Genomic DNA, 15699 nt, shown 5'->3' with positions numbered 1-15699 from the left:
ATATTTGGCAGTCAGTTCATTCTTCAGTGGCGCAAACAAGCAAAAATAAGTTAATAAATTGCTCCCTTAATTTAAAGCATTTATGGAGCACCCAAGGTTGCTGAAGTCAACGGCAGGGGTGACTTCTGTGGGCTTTGGTGTGCACTGACCCTCTTGGGGTTTTTTGTTTTCTGCATTTGGAGTTATTGGGCAAAAAATCTTTTGACATCACAGAATAACAGCAGTGGACTGAGTCAGCAATAAATGAAGTATTTTTTTAAAAAATGTAAAGACATACAGTATCACAGCAAATGATGGCAGCAGTTAGTAAAATAAAATAAAAAAATAGAGGGCACAGTAAAGCTTTTAGCACAATTGTATCACAGTGGGAAACCCACATGAACAGTATTTTTAAATACATTTTTTAAAAATGGGTGGAAATCTCTTGGGGACCAATACACAGGTGAGCCACTCCTGCTTCGCAGAACGAAGACAACCACCTGTTGCAACTTTCAAGAATACTGAATTATCTCATGTTTTAAATACTACTTGAGAAAATTTCTTCACTGCTGAAAACCCCTCTTTTCAGCGAGCCTTTTGGTGAGTAAAAGAGAAAATGGGCAGGTACAGCTGTTGTATACACATTTAGAGGAAACGTGATGAAGCAATGCTGACTAATGATTTAATCTGCCATTAAAAGATTGGTTTTATTTAAATGAACTTGCCTTCTTCCTCATCTAGGGGGTATGAACAGAGGAAAAATAGAGACAAATGTTAGTGGTATAGCATTAGTTATTTTAATATGTCATTACAAGCAATTGAAAAAGCCACACACATGGTAAAATGTACAGAACGAATTCTGTTTTCCAAACCTTTGGGTTTTCAATTCATAAGAGGTTTTAATTGCAAGAGCATAAACGAGAAGTACACTTCGAATACGCTACTTATTTTATGTTAAAAACCTCTCTGGATTTAATATTCTGGGCCCACACATTTCACCCACCCTCATAACTATGACACTAGATGTGTAACCTGAGGTTGAATCTAATCATAGCAAAGGTGCAGTTCTTGTTGAGTGATTCCCACAGGACCCAGAAGAAGCCGGCTTCAACCCATCCCACACCTATGTACATGCAGGGTACAACTGCTTGATAGGGGAAATATTTAACCTTTTTCTACCTCCAATACCTTGAGGGATGCGGGTGGTGCTGTGGTCTAAACCACTGAGCCTTCGGCTTGCCAATCAAAAAGTCAGCAGTTCAAATCCCCGTGACAGGGTGAGCTCCCGTTGCTCGGTCCCAGCTCCTGCCAACCTAGAAGTTTGAAAGCACACCCAAAAGTGCAAGTAGATTAATAGGTACTGCTCCAGTGGGAAGGTAAACGGTGATTCCGTGCACTGCTCTGCTGTCGGTGTTCCGTTGTGCCAGAAGCGGCTTAGTCATGCTGGCCACATGACCCAGAAAAACTGTCTGTGGAGCGGACAAATGACGTCTCCCTCGGTCTGTAAAGCGAGGTAAGCACCACAACCCCAGAGTCATTCATGACTGGACTTAACTGTCAGGGGTCCCTTTACCTTTTACCTCCAGTAAAGGAAAAAAAAGGTAAGGGACCCCTGAACAGTTAAGTCTAGTCAAAGCTGACTATGGGGTTGTGGCACTCATCTTGCTTTCAGGCCAAGGGAGCCGGCGTTTGTCCACAGACAGCTTTCCAGGTCATGTGGCGAGCATGACTAAACCGCTTCTGGTGTAATGGAACACCATGACGGAAACCGGAGCACACAGAAACACTGTTTACCTTCCTGCTACAGTGGTACCTATTTATCTACTTGCACTGGCGTTATTTTGAACTGCTAGGTTGGCAGAAGCTGGGACAGAGCAACAGGAGCTCAGCCTGTTCTGTGGATTCGAACCGCGACCTTCCAATCAGCAAGTCCAAGAGGCTCAGTGGTTTAGACCACAGTGCCACCCGCGTCCCCCTACCTCCAGTATCCCCAGCTAGCCCCCCCTCTTTTCCAGTACAAGGTCTCATGGTTCTGGAGAGTGTGAAATCTGCTTCAGGCACATTGGGATGACTAGATGAGGATACAGTTGGTACATGCATGCCTCCCAGACTCCCAACTTTGAGCTGAGCTGCCTGCATCTATATAGCCAAGGGAAGGGGTTGAGACATATGCAGCCTGACTTTAAGTAGATTGAACGCACTATGTTTTGTGCACAGTTAGTGAAGCTTGTGTTACCCATGCCTTCTTTCAGGCTGTTTTGTCATGCATTACACATCAAGGTACTGCTGTAATAATATTGAGAGTCTTACCGCTGCAGACGAATTCCCGTTTTTGAACCTCAGCGACATTGTGACCCCTTAAATGTGAGGGGCCCATGCACTGAGTGTATAGTCCAACCCGAGGTCGCTGGCGTAGCCAATCGGAGAGCCAAGCTAGATGGCAATCACAGTAAAGGTTGTTGGAGTGGAGTCGGCTGGATAAAACACAGCAAAATAAAACCAAAAAGTACATAAAGGCAATATAGTCTAGTAAGTACAAAGCAAACGATGAAACATGATTAAAGCCTGCAGTTGCAACGTTACGCACTTAGTCTAGAAGACCCCACAAGTTTCCAGAGAGGTTATAATGTGTTAACTGCTTGCTAAGCATTCACTTATGATTGGTTTATATGAGGTTATTAAGGGCTGCTGCCCCTGCTTGAGTTGCTCAGTAACCACACCTGCTACCAAGCTCCCACTCCTCCACAGCTCCTTCAACACCCCCATCCCCACCTACTGTATTTTTTGCTCTATAAGACGCACGTTTCCCCTCCTAAAAAGTAAGGGAAAATGTGTGTGCGTCGTATGGAGCGAATGCAGGCTGTGCAGCTATCCCAGAAGCCAGAACAGCAAGAGGGATTGCTGCGCTCCCTCTCACTGTTCTAGCTTCTGGCTTAGCCGCACTCCGTCCCTTCCACCACCTCCCGCAAAAGCCAGCAAGAGCCGCGCTCCCTTTAAAGAGCCGTGCGGAGCGTGTGTGAGGCTCTTGGGGGCTTTTCCCCGAGGAGGGAGAAGGGCAACTCATCAGTGACAGGCTGCCCTTCTCCCTCCTCGGGGAAAAGCCTGCAAGCGCCGCACACACGCTCCATGCGGCTTGTGAAAGGGAGCGTTGAGCAGAACCTGGGATGCATACAGGCTCTGCTCAGCGCTCCCTTTAAAGAATATTTTTTTTCTTGCATTCCCTCTCTAAAAACTAGGTGTGTCTTATGGTCAGGTGCATCTTATAGAGCGAAAAATACAGTATGCACCATTCCTACTTTGCTGCCAATCCCCATCCCCCAGAGTTTGCCCCAAACTGCCCCTTTCCCCACAGTTTGCTAAAAAGTCTCCCTGCCCCATCTTCTCATAATTATGACATCATTAATCTATTGTCCTCACTACTACTAATAAGACCATTGCTATTGAGCTGACATTTAACTCTCTTTCCTCGCTGCCTTGATTGTGGCTACATACGTAGCTCAGTTGATAGAGCATGGGACTCTTAACCTCAGGGTTGCTGAGTTCAAGTCCCATGTTGGGCAAAGGAGTCCTGCAGGGATTTGGACTAGATGACCCTCGTGGTCCATTCCAACGTGACAATGATAGGTCTGCTATCACTTTTGAGGCCCTGCTCTTTATCACTATAGGGAAATGAAAGATGGGAACTCTGTACTGGATTCTCACTGTCTCTCTTGACAGATGAACATTTCTGAGCCTGCAAAATCTGACAGAGACACAGTAAGCCTTTAAGAATGCTGCAGCCTTTAGGTCTGTGAAAAATTGGAAGGAGGCGCTGAGAAACTTTTCCCTATGGATTCTAGGAATATGTGGGTAGCTTGTGGGTAGGAAAAGATAGGTAAATGGCATCCAAGGTTTTTAGACTGAGAAATGGAGAAACCATGGACCAAGAATAATGTGATGTATATATCTGGGGTGTTCCTAATCTTACCAGACCACCAACAAATATTCCCACTATCTCCCTCTCTAGCACATCCCTCTTCCTGTAGCTCAGAGCAATCCTTCAATACTGATCTCAAACCTTGGTCTTTCCTGTAATGTAAGACTACCTATTGATTAGGGAACTGGTGTTCCATGCTAAAACCTGAGTTTTAAGAACAATATCTAATGAACATTTTGAGGTATTATTAGCCACCAGCGTAACTGCTTGCAGAAATCCTTTTGTTAGCACATTTTCTGCTGAATCGTCTCTTCCATCTCTTTTGGTTTAATTACAGTAGAGGGAATTAGGTGCATTGACACCTAAAGACCCATGTTCAAAACAATGCTTAATATTAAGATACCAAAACCGTAAGTGTTTTCATCTTGGCATGTTGGCTCTGTTTGGGGAAACGAAGTATTGGATTGTGAAGTTGATCATAGCAGCAGTGCAGTTAATTAAAGGCTAGAGGGAGTAAAAGGAGCCAGGGAAGGATTTGAGGTTTTCAGCTGTTGGTGGAAAGATGTTGCATTGATATCAGGGTTAAGGTTGATAGCATAGGTTAAGGTTGTCCAGTAAAAAAAAGAGGATAGAGCTCCTGAACTGTTAAAAGTTGAGTATTTATTCCTAAGGTTGGTGACTGGACATGGCAGCCAGGACCATATAACACTGGTCTTAAAGGATCTACGTTGGCTCCCAGTAAGCACAATTCAAAGTGTGGGTGCTGGCCTTTAAGGACCTAAACAGCTTTGGCCCTGCATACCTGAAGGAGCATCTCCACCCCCATCATTCAACCTGGACGCTGAGATCCAGCTCCATCTGACAGTACTTCTCATATGTTACAATTGAATGTGGCATTGTGTTTTTTAATAGTGGTGTTTTGCCCGTTTTATTTTTCTACTTTCATATTTATTTTTATTTGCCATACCCATCATTTTTATTGTATTACGGAGGAGGAGGAGGGAGGTTACAGGAAACCAGGCAGAGCGCCTTTCAGTCAAGCCCACCCTGTGGAGCACCCTCCCATCAGATGTCAAGTAAATAAACAACCACCTGACTTTTAAAAGACATCTGAAGGCAGCCCTATTTAGGGAAGTTTTTACTGTTTGATGTCTCACTGTGTTTCAAATTGTTGGAAACCATCCAGAGTGGCTGGGGTAACCCAGCCAGATGGGCAGCATATAAATAATAATAACAATAGGTTTCCGGCTACGTCACCAATGGTGGTAGCTCCTTGCTACGTTCCGTGGGCAGCGAGGAGGTTCAGGCAGCGGAACGCCAGGATTTATGAGGCAAAAATACTGGCAATGTTCCCCAGTGGGGTCTGGGGAGCTCACTGCATCCCGCTGTGCCACTCAAGCCTGTGTCTGCCAACTTGAAAGGCAGAGTGGGTGCAACTGGGAGTGTGTTCCTGCCATAGATGAGCCCGGCATGATTTGTGATTGGTTCCTCCATAATTCGGACAACTAGCATTAATCAAGAGTGTTTCTGGACCAGGTGTTAATGGGCTGCAATCAGTCAGCTGCTGAAAGGACTGGGCTTGGCTCTTTGAAGGTATCTGAATGTTTTCTTCGAAGCTTGAGAATCCTTAAAACAGCCAGGAAAAGGAGGACAAGGTGCTTTGCGCAGTCTTATGCTTTTCAAATGGTCCTTTTTTCTGCATAATGAAAAGGACGTGTGTAGCCACTGCTATGTTATTCTGTTTGTTACTTCGGAAAAGATGGGGGGAGGCTTTTGATTTATGCTCAACAAAGAATTTAACAAGGTTTTATTATGCCTTCCCCACTCAACCAAGGCTGCATGGACTTTATTTAAAATTATTCCTGGACTGGACTAGGAGTGCTGTTGGAAGAATGCAGCGACAAAAGAATGAACTGCTGCTGAACAGATCTGGCAAAAAGGCTGAATTTGAAAAAAGATTTTGTTTTTAGCTGTGTGCCGAGGAAGAACTCCAGAGCGGAATTTTAATGGGGGAGTTTGGATATGCATTCCGTGAGTTATTTATGGCGTTAGCTTTTATGCTAGTTGGTAAACAGCGGAAGGAATGGAATATGACCTTGTACCATCCAGATAAACACTGCAAAGAACTGAACAATGGAAGATAGTAATTAACTCTCCCAGCACACCAGGTCTGGAACAACAATGTATATGAAGGACTACACACATAAAATTGATTACTTATTTATAAGATGTAACGGAGGTGCTGTTTGTAAGGTGAAAAAAGCAGTCAGCTGGAAGAATGGTTTAATGGCAAGTCAAGGATGTCAACTGGACCCTAAATAAGAAATAATGCGGCAAATGATGATGATCATACATTTGGAACAGGAGCGGGAATGCTGATTTTAAGAAATTGTATTAAATTAATTTCATTTGGTTTGATTTGTAATAATTTGTAAAATTAATAAAAATAATTCAAAAATACATAATTATTATTATGCTAGGCTGAAACAGATCCTTCAGTTGATGTGTGTGTATGAGAGACTTGGCATAAAGAAAACGGATCAGGGTTGAAGTCCTCCTTTCTCGGTGCTACATGCCATCATTTGACCATTTTTAAAACTACAGGAGACCCATTTGAAAATCTCCCCTAGTTTTACACCCCCCCATTGATCAGTAGGCTTGTCAGGTTGCAGGATCTCAGCTGAAGTTGTGGCGTTTTAGCCCTTTCTCAGATAAACAGAGCCAAGTGTACAGTTTACATTGCTAGAGAGCTTTTGCTGTTTGCTCCATCGTGGGGCTATCTTTGAAGGTGACCCGAAAACTGCAATTAATCCAGAATGCGGCAGCTAGACTGGTGACTGGGAGTGGCTGCCAGGACCACATAACACCAGTCCTGAGAGATCTGCATTGGCTCCCAGTACGTTTCCGAGCACAATTCAAAGTGTTGGTGCTGACCGTTAAAGCCCTAAACGGCCTCGGTCCTGTATACCTGAAGGAGCGTCTCCACCCCCATCGTTCAGCCCAGACACTGAGATCCAGCGCCGAGGGTCTTCTGGCGGTTCCCTCATTGCGAAAAGTGAGGCTACAGGGAACCAAACAGAGGGCCATCTCGGTAGTGGCGCCCGCCCTGTGGAACGCCCTCCCATCAGATGTCAAAGAGATAAACAACTACCTGACACTCAGAAGACATCTTAAGGCAGCCCTGTTCAGGGAAGTTTTTAATATTTAATGCTGTACTGTTTTTAACACTTGATTGGGAGCCGCCCAGAGTGGCTGGGGAAACTCAGCCAGATGGGTGGGGTATAAATAATAAATTATTATTATTATTATTATTATTATTATTATTATTATTATTATTCATCTCTATTGGATTCCATCCTGAGCCACCTAGCAAAGCCACACTCAAGGGAATTAATAACCCCTATTAGGCATGGCTGGTTGTTTAAGGAATGAGAAAAGAGCTGCTGCAGCCGCAACTACTACGACTCTGAGGAGGCAAAAGCTTCTCAAATTCTGGGCCACGCTTTGTGCAGCTTGTTTTTTTCCATATAGGGAAGAGAAGGTTTCATCAAATGCCTGAACTGTGGTGCCATGAGGAGGATAAACACCTGGGGCTCAGTTCTGATTTAAATGCATATGAGAATGAGCTTCATGCAGTTTTACTTATCTACTGTTGATAACATATCAAACACTGGTGTTCTTTTTTAAAAAACATCAGCACTAAGTAGAATTTGTTCAATTATTTTTCTTAATAGCCTTATGCATATTTTACATGTAAGACCCATCATTAAATATTGGGTTCTTGAAGCAACTGCTGCCACAACCTTAATTATTGCACTATTGGAACATGTATTATTTATATTTTTTTAAAAAAAAAAATCTGGGAGAGCCATTTTAATTGAATTAGGCCTGCTAGCACTACAGCAATAAAACCTTAAAGATTTCACATTTATCATATCTGACAGCCAATCACAGATTCTACTGCGATCTGAAGTGAAACCTGACCAGTTCCTCAAAATACCTCTCAGGTTTTGTTCCAGAGAAGCTATTTTTTAAATATGTTTTGACTATGTAAAATTTCAATCTATCACACCTTCAAATGTTTTCTTCACACTGACATGCAAGGCACAAGGAATCAGGTGAAGAATTTGTGCTCTGAAAATTCTACTGGTCTAAGAGACTTAAATAGTTATAGCTTAGCCAATAATCAGCCTGCTCAAGACACAAGACAGATATAACACATATGGGTCCAAAAAATTAAAGGCAATTTTTGTGGCATGGTCATGCCCTGCATTTTTGATCTTTTATGGGGCTGTGATGTGCCACCCACCTTCTCAACTTTCAAATATTATCAAGCCTTTCTTGAAATCCACATTTTTCTGCAATTGCCCTGCTATTTACACACTGCACCAGTCTGTACACAACCCAACACTTACACTACGGCAAAGGCGGAAAGGCTTGCTTGCGCAAAAGGAAGTATTCAGGTCAGTGACTCACACCTTCAGGGTAGTACTAAATGGTCAAACCTCTAAAATATAGTTCCCAACACTGGTTATTGTGAAAAACTAATAACAGGAATTACATTTTATCACATTTTAAGTAAAACACGTTAACTACTTACAAGGTTCTGAGTTTGGGCATATGGTTGAAGCTTGCCACTGAGAGTCGTGTGATGTTGTTATTGTTGAGAGTGCTGTAAAACATTAAGGACAGGTACACATTTTTTCACATGACACAACAGTTCTACGAATATTTGAAGAAACATCTGAAACAGACTGACTTCACCCCAGAGGTGCACTCCACTGTCTCTTGAGACAGATGAATGACCGCAAATATATGCTTAAAAAATATAGTGGTGGTCAGAAGTCTCACCGCGGCTATTGTTTCCAGCAGTCTTCAAAGGCAGCCTTGCATAGGTAACCTTAGAGCAGTTCAATCAAGGTATACTAAGACATTAGCCACCACTGCCAAGTCTCTAATTTTCTTAAACTTTATGATGATCAAACTACGTTTGTAGATTTACAAGAAGTTCTGTGAGGAGTAATTCAAGAAATATTGTAAAAATGGAAAGGGAGAGATGATCTGTTAAGAAATGTTAAGGCAATATTAAGTTAAGAATTGCAGGAGATGTGATCACAACGGAGGATTATCAGAGCTGAAGGAAGTCCAAACAAGAATATGTGTGTAACAATTTGCGTGGTATGTCTTTAACATTTTGTAAACTAAAACTAATAAAAAATATTATAACAAAATTTTTTTCTTAAACTTTAATGGAAGTTAAATTATGTTTTTGACATTCAATACTAAGTACGTCTCCATTATTGTATCAACAGGTGCTAAAGAGAATTCGCTTATGCATACCAACACTAACCTTAAACTGACTTGGAAATATATTACTGTGTTTAGGCTTTAACTATGTTTAGGATCAGGATGAAAACTCTGATCATGAAAAACTTCTCATGGCTGATGCTATTTTGAGATGGAAATGCTCATCGGATGTAAAAGAGGAAAACTGAAATTTGTACTCAATACAGTATTAGCACTAAGCAAACGTATTTGAAAGTAAGTTAAATCAATTGCCTGGATCCAGTTAAGAAGATCTTGACACATAAATGAATGTGTATGAGTAAGTTTGCATGTACAAGACATTTGGTGGATTGGGACAGTGTCTAAATAGTTAACATTCAGTAAAAATGATAAGGGAAGATGAACAACTAAGTGCGGAGTTGCATGATCTGCCTTTATGAAAATGTTAGTTTTTTAAAAAAATATTTTTCAAGCACCCTCATCCTGCAGGAGTTTTGCTGGCCTCAAAAAAAGCATCTTCTGAAAAAAAGCCCAATGTAAGCGAGAGAAACAATCTTTTCCCCTATGGAAAAGAGGGGAAGAGGAAATGAAAGGTACCGTAGTTTCTCTCCCTTCTGCAGCTTTGGCAGAAGTTGCCAGCAGCACCCAGGAGCTGCCAGAACATCCTACAAAAGCTCAGCATGAACAAGAGAATAGGTCAGTGACCTAGCACTAGTTAGCCAAGTCAAAATTCATAAACACCTGCATAAATCTATTATGCTATGCGCGCCAACAAAGGAGGATGCTATAAGAACGGTGTGTGGTAGGTGTATGTGTCCTAAACCTAAAATAATGCATTTTTCTTTCAATATATATATATATATAGCTTTTCATATCACTCTGAAGGAAGCTGTAATCTGAAAAGCTTATTTATTTATAATACTGTAAAATGGCAGTCGTGAACGTAGGCCGGGGCAGAAAGATGGCTACCTCAAAGCTGAGCAGAATCACAACAGAGCAAGATATCCATTATTTGAACTATGTGATACTAACACTGCATTTCAAAAGCATGGACTTTAAGGAAAGATGTTGACAAGACAAGTGACTGGCACCTTCAGGGAGAGTAATATGGTTTTCTTGCGGGAAAGATGCAATATGGTTTGGATCCAGTGGAGCTGGTCCTGCCATGTGGCAGCATGCAGTGACCTGCTTCTGGAGGTAAAGTCAGGAAGTGTTGTCAGAATAGTACAGTTTTGGTCCTAGGGTGGGGTGTTTGTTTGTTTGTTTGGAAGGGAAAGGGAAAGACATTTAGGCTCTGCTTCCGGTAGAGAGAGGTATTGGGCTGACACTCTCTTCCTGCAACTAAGAAAGCTTTGAAAGAGGAAATTTCTTTGGATCCAACCCTAGGCAACTGAAAAATGAAATTAATAATAACAATAATACTAAATAATAATTTCAAAAGTAAATACATTTAACAATAACAACAACAGCTTCACATGCTATTAAAAGTGTCAGAATTGTTTACATTTTTTTTTAATCAGGGGAAAGCCAAGTAAGGCCTGAGGATTTCAATGGATAAGGAATGCAGACTGACCATTGCGGGGAACAGAAAACTGTAAGTAGGGAAGGAGGAAATTAAACTGAGTATCTGGGAAGAAGACATAGCTAACCAGGATCACTCTGCTCTGAAGTGTTCTGCGGCAGGTTCTACTTGTAATATTAATAACACCAAAACAGACAGACACCTGCAATCGACGGACACCTGCAATCTCAACTCAATAACATGGAAGGTGTTTTTGTCAACTAATATCAAATGCCTATGAACATGGCTTAAGTGAAAGATGAAAGGGTTTATGCCATTGTCAAGACTTGTGAAACAACAGGGTGTGGAGAACTGCTTCAAAATATTGAGTTTGCACTTATCAGTGTCACCAGTCTAATGAAAACCGCCCTGCAAGTCTGTGAAAATCCAAACTCTTATTATTTCCTTACTGTGTAGAAAAAATAAATAAATGCATTCTTAGCAAAAAGGAACAAAGTGATCCTGACATGCTCAAGAATCATTTAATAGCTCCATGGATGGAACAGTGTTCTGATGTACCTTTCAATTAATTTTAGCGCTGATTGTTCTACAAATTGTTGGCACAATAGGCTGGATGCTATCCTGTATCTACCAAAATATTTCTAGCTGCTATGTGCATCCTGAGTAATGCAACAAACCCGTATGAAGCCAATAAGCAAATAACTATATATGTACTCTGAAAAAGCATGCAAATTTGCTATCAAAACAGGTGTGCACTTGTAAGATCTACAGGGATTTGTGTTGCAAAACTAGTCTTGTTGAAGTCTATGGTATTCTCCAGAACAAGAAGTTATTTCATGGGTTCATGGACCAGCTGCCAGAACACATGACATCAATGACCTATGACATTTCACAGCCGGTTCATCTCCACCTCCAACCTCCCGACGTCACAAAATGTTCCTGTAATCTGTTTACTCTTTCTTCTTTCCTGGGTTCAAGTAACCCAAAGTTATCAGTACAGAAAAATGTTTCCCTTTCCTTTTTCCTTTTTTGCAATTTGGCTGCTGAATTTGACCACATTGTGACAGTTCCAAGAGCCATTGTTTCCCTCTGCCATTTCCATACTATTTGACTGATCCCCATTCACACAAACACACACCGCCAGCAGCAGGGGGAAATTAAAAACAGGAGGTTGTGATTTCAAAACCACAATAGCAGGCACAGGACGAATTCACTGGCAGAAGTACTACTTAAAAACCTTCCAAGTGTTCTTTTTGAATGGTCTGAATTTCAATTTGGCTGTTTTAATAAGACATAAACTGCATTGCCATTCACAGGAAGCATTTCCTTCGTTCCTCAAATTTTTTTGTTGTTATTAGAAATTTTATTAGAAATAGTTATTAGAAATATACCAAGTCTACGGTTAAGACTTTGAGGAAAACCTGTCCGTAAAGCATATATATATATATATATATATATATATATATATATATATATATCACGCACAAGCCTGCTACACATACATATATATATTGCATTCCATGAACTTTGCTCTATTAAAAGCAACAATGTGATTAGTCAAATAGAAAACATAAGTGGTTAACTTCAAGCTGTTAACAGATTTAAGAATTTGGTCCTTCGCTTCCGCTCATCCCGCACACACATTATTAAACGTCAATATACACAATTTCAAAAGTAACAAAATCTGCAGAATATTAGAACATGTTTTTTTTTAATGAATTTTCTTAATTGTTCTTTGCTATGTAAATAGCCGTGCCCAGCTACCAGTCATGCGTAGCTGTTCCTATAACGATGTGCACATTTAGGCTCATTACCTTCTTATGGGATGCCATACTGTTTTATGGTGAACTGATCCAGCAACAAACAGAGCTTTTGCCACAAATGGGCATGAGTATGGATAGTATCCAATTAAGAGATTGGATATACATGATGCACTAACTTAACAGAGTACTGTGAAAGCACATTGGGAAGGCCTGGCCTGACTTTCATTGCATAAGATTTTACATGGGATAGATTCCATAGCTTACTATGAGATTAAAGTTTTATATGAACAGTGGAAAGCGTAATACACTACTTCATCCAGGATTAGAAATTCTTTGGCAGCTGATAAAATAATGTAGATCATGTGTGAATGGCATACGACCCATCTGAAAACTTAAATAATCCAAATGTTTTTACATTAAAAAGTATTTTCACTTTACAATATTATTCGCTCTATGATATATATAGAAGACCTAAAAATTCTTATAACATTGTAATACCTCATCTTGAATAAAATGCAAGGAGTGGTACAATTGTTTTTAAATGCAAACTAGTGTTAACTGTGATTTACTATTGTAGCTGGACAGAAGGGACTAGCTCTGAATTTGCCAAATAATGATAATATTTATTGCTCTCCATCTGGTCTTCTGGGTTCCTTTTATTTAAAAATAAAATAAAATCTGAAAATGACTTTCTGATTTTGAAATCTACTAACAAGAATCTCCTTTAGAACTAATTTAGCCTTGTGCCTTCTGGTTGTTTTTAAAACAATTAAATCAAAACAACGAATGGCACATTTGCATAGGGCATTGTATACTGACAGAGAAAATAAGTTATTTAAAATGTGTTGCCAATGAACATGCAATACTGACTGACAGCATATTTCACGATTATGTGCCATTTAAAAAAAAAAGATATTTTATTCATTACATTTACTGTCTTATTTCAGAGGCAGTAAGATTTTTTATTTAATCATCATTAATGTAATAATGATTACAGTTAAAATGCAGGAAGAGGGAATGTGTTAGGGTACTAGGCTGTACCCACTTTCAGTTAAATGAAGATAAGCTATACATCACTGGTATGACAATTCAAAAGGAACTTATGGTTCTACCTTGCCTACCTGCTTATTTCTACAAAACTCCTATTGACTTCTGTGAAGCTATTCCACAGTGAACAGCTTGCAGGCAGCAGGTCAGGAAGAAAAATCAATTGCAAGAAAAACTGAGTATGTAAAGCCACAGCTCTTGAAAACATCACACACCCATCTCCTAGAAAATTTGCTTTGTGAAAGCTGCTAATGTGTATTCAAGGCTTTGGAATGTGTTCATTACACAAAGATTATGATTGAAAAGAGGGGCATAATTGTGTGGATCTGAACAATGGAAAATGGGCTTACAAGAATACATTGAATCATAAAACCCTTTATTTATTTCCATAAGGAAGTTACTTTGCCCTTACATGGTTGTATCTGACAAATGTGATGATTTTGTAAAAATAAATAAATGGGGGGATTATCTCAACTCTTTCCATGTGCTTACAATATCTTATCAAGCAATATTCTAATACATCATTTCATTCAAACGTTTTGACACGAGATGAGCGTCTGCATTTGGACTTCTCTGTTTTAAAAAGTAAGAGAGACAAGCAGTTTACTTACAGCACTTCCAGATCACGGAGAGCCCTAAATGCCCCATCTTCAATGCAGCTGATCTGGTTGTAATCCAGTTGCCTGTTAAATAGATTAGGAGGCGATATGTGAAAGAGATGAAGGCTGGCAGCACTGTGGATAAGAAAGCCTCCTTAAGAGATAAGGCTCGAAAGGTAGGCCACACTAACTGAAATGCACTCCCCAAATACACTCATCTGCTTAAGAATGTCACACACCATTCTGGTCTTGATGCCGCCACCGAAGTCTCTTTTTGTTCCGAACTGCGTGTGCAAAAACACGACAGCCTTGGGAAAGCTCCAGTAAATAATAACTGCACCTTATATTAAATGCCAAAGGAATGCAATTTCATTACATCAAGAAAAGCTATCCATTAAAAGCTCTCAGCGTCATCTCGCTGAAACAATTTCATTAAGGTAAAGGGCTGTAAATCACTTAATGTCACAAGCATCCCCTCAGTGACCTAACAGAATCCATTTATCAGAGAAGCCCAGCTGCATGTTAATTTCACTATCCTTGGCGAACCGGAGAGAGACCACCCTTAGTTCCGTAAAGGCAGAATTCCACATCCTTAGGCGTGCATATGATGCTCATAGCATTCCCCCAGTTCCCTTCTGAATAAAACCAATTCATATTCTTGTTCGTGAAAGCAATCCTTAGTGTATGACTCCTACAGTTTATATTCTCCATGAAGCTATGTAGATAAGATGCAATAAAGGAGCACAGAAATTCTAGGCATAAAAATCACCAGGGCTGCCCCATACATTATTAATCTTCAAGTATTAAGGTATGAAAAATTTAGACTCAGTTTTCTGAAGATTATTACCTTCCCCGGTTCAGAGCATTACTACATTGGCAACTGCCTCATTTGGGGTGTGGTATTGAATGGCGGATTGATACATTTTCATACAAAGAGCAAAACCAAAATCTCTGGTTGAAATAAGAGCGCCATTTCTGTAAACATAACAATGAAAATTAAAATACAATATTGAAGTGCATACGTTCATGAATTAAGTTCCACATGGCTTATTTCCAGATAAACGTGAATAGGACTGGGGTGATCAATTTATAGGGGTTTCTTTCTAAATTGCTAACCTTATTTAAAATTATGCAACATTTTCTTGTTTCAACAAAGATGCACACACACACACCCCACTTTTTAATCTATCCATCCATCCCAAGCAACTAAGGCAGGTTGTCTGAAACGGATTCAGTGAGTATGGAAATCTTTACACCTATCCATTTAATGATAAACCTGCCAACAATTATGATAAAGTTTGAAAACAGCCATAAGGAAAGCCCACACACTGGTAATTGCATGGGAGAAATAGTAGAGCTACAGTCAATAGCCATACGATTGAATGATTGCTGTCCCTGCCCCCTGCTCCCCACACATGGGGGGTGGGTTCTGAAGTGGAGAGCCTGTTCTAGGAATGTAGGAGCCATATGCAAGCAGGAGTTTGACTTGTGCAGGAAGCGTACCCATGCAGAATAGGCTTCCTATGTCACAACTTTCCCTCACTCTCAAGCGATTTTAATGCCTGAATAGGGCTTGTATTTTGACTG

General features: G+C 40.4%; 1 protein-coding gene across 8 annotated transcripts in view; it reads right to left on the bottom strand.

Annotated features, from left to right (window-relative positions):
* SLIT2 (slit guidance ligand 2) overlaps positions 1-15699 on the bottom strand; it is a 264819-nt gene that overhangs the window by 80216 nt on the left and 168904 nt on the right. For all 8 annotated transcript variants that reach the window (XM_053403609.1, XM_053403608.1, XM_053403613.1 and 5 more), the window contains 3 exons: positions 14125-14196; positions 8496-8567; positions 2290-2453 (listed from right to left, as the gene is read on the bottom strand). In XM_053403609.1, coding sequence (XP_053259584.1) covers positions 2290-2453; positions 8496-8567; positions 14125-14196 — 308 coding nt within the window. The remainder of the gene's footprint in view (positions 1-2289; positions 2454-8495; positions 8568-14124; positions 14197-15699) is intronic.

This window comes from Podarcis raffonei, chromosome 9, assembly GCF_027172205.1.
Source record: "Podarcis raffonei isolate rPodRaf1 chromosome 9, rPodRaf1.pri, whole genome shotgun sequence".
Classification (NCBI taxonomy): Eukaryota; Metazoa; Chordata; class Lepidosauria; order Squamata; family Lacertidae; genus Podarcis; species Podarcis raffonei.
Note: the sequence above shows the minus strand (reverse complement) of the source record. Positions and strands in the feature narration are given on the sequence as shown.